The 8,645-nt window shown below is 39.0% G+C and overlaps 1 protein-coding gene across 9 annotated transcripts in view; it reads left to right on the top strand.

Moving 5' to 3' along the window:
- The window catches only part of chl1b (cell adhesion molecule L1-like b), a 74,006-nt gene extending 67,844 nt beyond the window's left edge, over positions 1 to 6,162 (top strand). For 8 of the 9 annotated variants that reach the window (XM_086086900.1, XM_086086897.1, XM_086086899.1 and 5 more), the window contains 2 exons: positions 244 to 316; positions 4,093 to 6,162. In XM_086086900.1, coding sequence (XP_085943026.1) covers positions 244 to 316; positions 4,093 to 4,297 — 278 coding nt within the window. In that variant the 3' untranslated portion in view covers positions 4,298 to 6,162. Of the gene's footprint in view, positions 1 to 243; positions 317 to 407; positions 489 to 4,092 lie in introns of all 9 variants that reach the window. The other variant, XM_086086905.1, reaches the window with a different exon arrangement.
- The last annotated feature ends 2,483 nt before the right edge of the window (positions 6,163 to 8,645 follow it).

Here is an 8,645-nt window from a genome sequence, read left to right on the forward strand (position 1 = left end):
ATTTGTGTAAAACTAACCGCCCCGTGTGTACAATGTAAATCACTTAAATGTAAATTAATTTAACTTTAACAAGGCATGTTTTTGCTCAAAGAGCATCTCTTTCTGGCTTGGATTAAATCTTAGATTTATTTTCCATACAATCTGAGTGTGCAGAGTTCGATTGTAGCGTGTTAGGAGACCATACTTTTCATTTGCATCTCTCTTGAGCATATATTTGCCATTGTCTCTTCATTTTGTGAGCAGTAAAAGAAAAAGAGGACCTTCATCCAGACGTGGAGTCCCAGGGTATGAATGACGACACATTTTGTGAATACAGGTAAGTGGCACCCTCAAAGCAGTACTTCCTATTAAAGTATATTTCCTCTTCTCTCAGTACTACTCTTTATTTCTCCCCTATTGCTGCAAAGGGAAAGTAACACTCACGAGGTCGACACAGAGCCTCATACGTCTTCTGTAGAAGAAATTTGATGGTGCTGGGGAATTGTAACGTACGTGAATAAGCAGCAGTAGCATTGTGTGCTGTTTGTGTTGTTGCAGTAGTAGTTGCACCTAGCTATTGTTTATCATTAGATACAAGGCGGTTTTTGACCAAAGAGAGCTAGGGAAAATATGCATTCGTTGGAATAGCAACTTACTGTTTAATGCTCGCTAGGACAAACCTTGAGGGAACAATTCTGATTGCATTCATATGTAAATTGTGTATGGAATTTATCATTGTTTCGCTTCAAACTGGAAGATGCCACAACATCCCTCGATATATGAGCCATGTTTCCACCAACCGGTACAGTTCATTTCAACTTGGCACTGTATGGTTCGACACGCTTAACGCTGATCTGGATTGTGTCTTTGCATTGAAGTTTGAGGAGGAGGGATGGTAATAGCAAGGTTGGGGAATCCAGGTGCAGAAAGTAGAAACCTGAAACAGTTTGGCTGTAGCCACCGGTGCTTCAACTCAACAGGTGGAGTCGAGGTCATTTACCTGCCAGTTGAGTAGAAGCACCTGTGGCTTAAAGGGAATCTGCGGCAGGGTTTTTACTTTCTGGACCTGGATTCCCCACCCCGATCATACCAGTGACACAGCAAACCGAGGTTCCCCAATTAGTTCTTGCTGAGGGCCAAATTATGAGCCAAATTGTCTGGGAGCTTTTTTCATTGAACCAAAAAATATTGTTTCATGTGCTGTTTCTGCTATTATTAGAAATAGTATGACTGTTATGATTAGCAGAGATGGGGAAAGTACTGACATTCTCTACTCGAGTAAATTCAGTCAATTACTCAATTAAAAGTAAAAAAAAGTACAGGCTCTGAAATGCACTTGACGAGTAGAAGTAAAAAGTACTTTTAACAGATGCTTCCTCCTTCATCAATTTGAAAGATATTAGGTAATGGAGCAAAAATGGGCATACTGTACATCAGCCAGATGACTCTCCGACTTGCCCTGCCTCAAGTCCACAGTGTTGAGTATCAATCACTCATCTTGTTGCTGGTCCACTCCTTGCTGACATAATTGAACCTTCTTTCATATTGTTGACTGGCAGTCTGCAGTGTTCTTATCAAGTTCAAATTATCCTCTGTAGTGGCGGGTATCCCACATCCAGTAAAAAGTAGATACTCATGTTAAAATGTAATGGATGAAAGTGAAAAGTATTTCAAAAAAGAAATACTCAGGAAAGTACAAAGTACTGAAAAAACTACTCAAGTACAGTAACAAAGTATTTGTACTACGTTACTTCCTATCTCTGAGTAGTATAAATGTTAGTTTGTTGTAGTAGCAGATATACAGTCCCCTCCAAAAGTATTGGAACAACTTCCTTTGTTTTTGTTGTATACTTTGTGTGCCAGATTAGAAATTCAGGATTATATCTTAAATTTCAAGCTTTTTACATGTAGATGTGTTAAACAATGCAAGACAGAACACCTTTTGTTTGAAGCCACCCACTTTACTAGCAGGCAAAAGTACTGGAACAGACATTATTAAGAAATTAACTTAAAGTGAATAACGTTTAATATTTGGAGGCATAACCCTTACTTGCATCGTGACCGAAAAAACAATATCCCAGATACATGAGTTACCTTCACAGGGTGTCTGGGCTCTCCCTTAGAGATAGGGTGAAAAGCTCGGGCATTCAATACGGGCTCAGTGTCAAGCCCCTGCTCCTCTTCATTGAGAGGAGCTAGTTGAGGTGGCTCGGGCATCTGGTTCAGATGCGTCTTGGACGCCTCCCTGGTGAGGAGACCCCGGGACAACCCGGCACACGCTAGTGTCTTTAGGCTGGCCTGGGAGTGCCTTGAGATCCCTTCAGAGGAGGTGGATGAAGTGGCTGGGGTGAGGGAAGCCTGGGTTCCACTGCTGAAGCTGCTACCCCCGCGACCCGACCCCGGATAAGCGGTAGAAAATGGATGGATGGACGGACTCTTACTTGCAATAACTGCATCAAACCTGCGACCCGTTGACTTCACCAGACTGTTGCATTCGTCATTTGAAATGCTTTTCCAGGCCTTTACTGCAGCCTCTTTCAGTTCTTGTTTGTTTCTGGGGTTTCTCCCTTCATTCCAGTCTTCAAAATGCAGGCTGGAATGCTGTATTCTGATTATATAACACCGTGACATGTATTCCATTCCCACCCAAGCTTGATCATCACATAGCGTCTGTGAGTCGGCTCGCGAAGGACACTTTGGGGATGGCTGCACTAAACAAACTGCAAAATTGAAGGCAAGCGGGCATTGACATTTTACTTGAATGCACAAAAACAAGCGGATTGGCAGTGTAAGTTGTGGCTAAACCGATCGGTTCTGCTTGGTGGAGACAGGGTTGTCGTGCATGCAAAAAGTACCTTTCCTACTTTTTGACGTACACATGCAAAAGATGAGTAATTATGTCAACAACTTCTGGAAAGTATAAAAAGTTCCTCTGGTCACAAAGCGCCTACAGTGTGGTGTGCACATTAGACAATGCTTTCTGAAGGGAGCTGTTGCAGTGTTGAAATGCTGCCATTTCCTGTTCTGCTGGCACTGGGCACGGACTGCTCGGTACACAGCAGGAAGCGGAAAGCAATCAGTGTTTGAAAGTAGCTCTTCTCTGGGGCAGTATTATCTGTGCAGGTTTCATTAATCCTTCAGTGGTCCAACTCATGACAGACCACCCCATCGGCTGTGGTATACTGTAATTTCCCAATCAGTGACATCTACAAAGCCCAAATGCATATAGTATGAAGAAAAATGTGTCTCAGCGTGACCGAATTTTTACATCCAATGCATGTGCAAGGTGTAACTCCGGGGAGCAGATTGGGGTATGAGTGTGTTGCTCAAGGACACCACAGCCGAGAGTCCATATATATATACATACATGGTTATGATCATCACCTGTCACCGTGGGGACCCTCGTTCAAGACCACCGACGAACACACGGTTTTGGTGTCCTTGAGCAAGACACCGGCGATACTCCAAACTGCTCCCCAGGCACTTAAGCAGCCCCCTGCTCCAGTGTGTGCCACTAACCATGTGTGGTGTTCCCTGTGATGGGTCGATGCAGAAATCAAATTTTGTGGGTTAGTAGTACATGTTGATAGCACGGTGGCGTATTATTATAAATATTTTTTTAATATACCCTGAAAAAAACTTGCCACTTTATAAAGTGGCAAATTTGCAATCATTTTTTCCCCGTAAATTTGCAAGTTTATGAAGTGGCAAATTTACAAGTTTTTTTCTCACAAATTTGCCACTTTATAAAGTTTTTTTCTCAGAATATTAACCCACACCCCAAACCCACTGTGGGTTGATCATTAATTAACAGAGAGGTACCAACAATTGTGTCCACGTGTGTATGTTCTTACACAGCTCCTATAATCTAACAGCCCTACATTACTCTTCTGAACTTGATTATTTTTATACTTTTTATACTTCAAACATTATCATATTTTATTTAACAACCTTTTTATAAAGCAACTGTTAAAATAATAATAAAAAAAAGTTTATTTAATGATTTCCATTCAGTCTAATTGTATTCTTTGGAGAGAATACATAATAATGGGAAAACAAACATTGAAAGCCTTTCGTCCATTCATGGCAACTGTATCGTGTTTCTTCCAACAGCGACAACGATGAGAAACCCCTAAAAGGCAGCCGCCGTTCTCTGAGCAGAGAGATCAAAGCAGGGGACAGCGGGGACAGCCTGGTGGACTACGCTGGAGAAGACACTCACTTCAACGAAGATGGCTCCTTTATAGGCGAGTATGCGGGCCGCAAGGAGAAGAGGATGTCATCTGAGATCAAAGCCACCACTCAGAGCCCGGCGTGAGCAGCCCGACTTCCATCCATCTTCCACCATGCACGCTGTTTTCATTAAACCTGCTCAGAGGGACAAATGCAAGTGAACACATGTAATAGTGATGCAGAGCACACGTTTTGTGTCAAATGCAATGCAGCATAGCCAGTGGAACTGCCATCCTCATTTTCTGTTTGTTTGGTTGCAGCTCAATGACCATTAATACCTACTTATGTATATTTATATACGGTCAACGCTCACATAACCACATTTCAGCACCTGTGATTTGCATTTACGGGATTAAAAAAACATAAAAATCTATATATTTTGGTTGATTTTTGACTTGTTTTATTTTTTTGTGAGGGGAGCAGGAAAGTCCCCCCCCCCTCCCATTTCACCCTGTTTTTTGTCGCAACCGTAAAGTGAATGTTTATTAACGTGTTTTTTTTAAATAATTCGGGGGGTTTAATATATATATATATATATATATATGCAGCTTTTTGCTATTCGTGGGCCCAGGTCCGATCTCCAGCGAATAGCGGGGGGGCGATTAGAAAGACACGCACGCACACACACACACTCACACATACATATAGATATATATATATATATATTTATATATATATATATGTGCATACTGTATGTGAAGTGTCTTTTGTTATCATTATTACTATAATAATACGTAGAGGGCTTGTTTTTTAATTACTGTTGTTGGTTCTACACTAAATTTCACTTTGCCCTCATTGGGCCTCATTCACTAGCAGTGTGTACGTGTAAATTTGTTGTGCGCATGCATGTTTGATGCACAAATCTGTGATTCAAATGTTTGTGCTTGAATATGAGAGTACGCTACAAGCACATTTAGGACTTCCTCAAACTGCGCGTATGCGCAAATAATGACTGCCCAGCTTTCTTGCGCAATCGGAAAATACATTAACCACTTGCAATTCATGGTTTCAAAGTTGTTGCAAGTACATATGCAGGCTAATAATCTCGAACATTACCAGAAATTTACAGTTGGCAAACGACCATCATAAAGATCAAGCAGGTACACAACAGAGTATACTTGTGGGCATAACTGCCACCGGCATACACATATTTTCGGTGAGTGGTTCCAACACAAATTTCATGAATTCGGTCAACTGCAAATGTGTTTTTGCTGTTCTGTATTTATTTTTTACTACTACGTATATATCTATTTTAAAAACTTTTGTTCATTCTCTTTATTTTCTCTATGCATGTTTTGTGTGACGCATTGTCTAATTTAACTTTGGAATTCATTACAAATGGTTCACATTATTATTGTATGCTGTCATTTTCTGTTTTTGCAAGCTCTCTGGTGAGACTTATTTTTTTAAATAGAATAAAGATCCAATGGTGATATTGCAAATGTTTCTATGCATTATTAGTGAATGAGGCCCAATGTTATTTGGATAAACAAATTCATCAATTCAACTTTATTCTTTTGTCATAGCAATTTGTCATTTTTTTTCCTGTTTCAGATATATTGAAAGTGTGATCTGCCTGTAAAGTTTACCTATTAACTTATTATTTTCCAGTGATATTTTACTGCACATCATAAATATTTTTGAGTTCTACTTCTCTTGATGTTAGAAGTATATATGTTGTCATTATGCCTCATAAGGAATATGGTAATTTTTGTTTGCTTGCTATAACAGCCCACACAATGTCACATGATGAATGTATAGAATAGGTGATTTCAAATTCATATTTTTGTGCAAATTATGTAATTTCAGTGTCATATTGGAAAAAAATCTGTTAACGGAAAGGAACCACTTTGTTGCAGTTGACACTTCCATTGCTATTTTACATCAAGTCTAGCACCACAGTCACTGTATTGTTTTATAAAATTAAAAAAAGAAAAAAATAATCTGCCATTTTGCATGTCCATAAGATTAATTTGTGTTTTTTGATGTATTAAATTGCCTTTTCTTACATTTTTTACATAACTTGTTTGCCTCCTGACTCATCTCTCAGGTTAAGTAGGTTATGTAGGTACATTGCCACCCCAAAAGTGATGACCACATAAAAAGCTCCTCTTCCTGCAGCTATATACATCTGGAAAACAACAGAAATTAGCAGAAATTGAGCTACTATTTTTAAATGAAAGATGACTTCTGTCCTATAAGATCCAAATTACTATGTGGCGTAAACAATCGGTGCAGCAGGCCATTTTTCAGAGGTGAAGACTTTGTTGAAACATTTGGCTTTGGGGAAAAACAATCATGAGAAATCAAAAGCATGGACTCAGAAAGGCAATGGAGCAGAACGTGTGAGCTGTAATCAAGTGTGATGATTGATAGTAAGGAATGGAGTTTCACTATAGGCTCTCACTTCACCACTCATATCAGCTCAAGATATTCTCACTTGTGACACTGCCAATATCACAAACACAACCTTCAGCCGTTGCTGATGGACACTTTGTTTGACATTGAACATGTTTTACATGCTAACACATTATACGCAAAATACTGGATGAAATTGCAGGAGTGCTTTGGGTTACCACCAGTCATTACATCATAACCACTGGCAGGTGAACTGAAAAACAAAATATGTTTTGTTCTGACAGACTTTGACAAGGAACACACTTTAATAAATAAACAACTGAGTAAAGTAGTGTTGCCAGTCTGGAGGTGGTGTGATTAAGACAAGTCCAACTTGTTGCCTTGGTCTCAAAATTGCCATTATCTCTACTCCACCTTATAATTTAAAGGAATGAAACAATTTGTGCCATATGCCACAACACACCTTCACAAGTCTTACCCCCTCCCCCAAGGAAAACTTAGGTTAATCAAACATAATGTTTAAAAAGACTGTCAGAGGAGAGATATTAAGCTTGGTAATATATTCAACCAGTCCTTAATAAATTGCCTCGTCATTCTGGGACTATAGTCCGTTACAATGGAGATGTCAAAAGCTTAAATTTGCTTTTTTTGTGTGTCCATAACTTTAATGGAATTCACTGGAAAGAACACACACGAGCCAATGTGCACGCATTGACTTTTACCGAGTGATGGATGGAGAGGAGGCTGTGTCAAAGACTGAAGCAGAAATGTTGACTTATTTTGTATTTGGAACAGTCAGCGATATGAGAGAACCTTTTACCTTTAAATCTGACTTTGAAAGGACTGTATTTAAGGTTGTTCTTAAAAGTCTAGGTGAACAGTAAAAAGTTGAATTGAGTAAAAGATGTGTCAAAACTACCATCAAAAGTTTAACTGAGTAACGTTACCATAGCAAGTCGTTCATTTAATTAATTCCTTTGAATGAGAAGCTGAACCAGTCAACAATAAAAAATATAAAGCCATTTGCTGGTCTTTCATGTCTACATCATATATTTAAAGTACATGTTAAACGGGTGGATACTAGCTGATTACTTGATTCGAAGTATTGCTTTGTATTGTTCTGTACTGTGAAGATCTTTTGAGAGCCTGTTCCAGATGTCACGGGCTCGTGGCTCTTTTAAAATGTTCATCTTCACGGGAGGTCTGACAGACTGATCTCAACATGTCAAACAGCAATTGAATTGGACCCAGAAGTCTTTGGAGCTGTCAGCAACCCACTTTACATGTGAGCTTCATTTAGAACTGCTTTTTTTTTTTCTGGGGGCATTGTGGTGCATAACCATAAAGGAAATAGAGGTGAACTTTCTGTAGCTTTTCTTCTGGTGTTCCATTCGCTCTGAAGTTTAGGAGAGGAAAAAAATGATGCGCTGTCTGTCATGCTCTCAGATTCTTCAAGTAAAGTATTTTGTGATACCAATGCTGTCACCTCCAGAAACATCCATTTCCACTTGAAATTTAAATGTCACATGAAAATCAAGTGTGCCTGAGCTGATGTAGCATGCAGTACACAGGGGTGTGTAGGCAGGCGAGTTAGAGCTTCATCTGCATCATTAATATTAAAAAAAACAAAATCTTGATAGAATAAATAATTTACCATTGTGGTTCTTAGCTTAGTTTTTCTTAGTATTTTTTTTTAAATCATGAAATTAATGCCAATTTTCTATTTTAATTTCAACATAAAAGTCCCCCATACAACAATGACAGACATTTTTAAAGAAATACCTATACAGTATATATCCCAATATAGCATTTTTCCTTAAAACTGCATGAAACTAATGGCAATTTTCTATGTTTCTAATTTCTAGTTCCTGATCGTAAAATAGCTACAAAAGGGTGGCTGATACTATTATCGGCCGTTGTTGCGAGTACCGATACTTTGAAATAATACGCCCATCCCAGCAATTTATTTAAATACAGTGCCACAAGTCACAACAAACCTTCACTTTCAAGCAAGTCCCAAGTTACTGTTATATATTAAGCTAAGCACCTGCCAGTAGGTAAACCATGGATAAATC

Source organism: Leptonotus elevatus, chromosome 10 (genome assembly GCF_054856555.1).
Source record: "Leptonotus elevatus isolate MCC_2025b chromosome 10, RoL_Lele_1.0, whole genome shotgun sequence".
Lineage (NCBI taxonomy): Eukaryota > Metazoa > Chordata > Actinopteri > Syngnathiformes > Syngnathidae > Leptonotus > Leptonotus elevatus.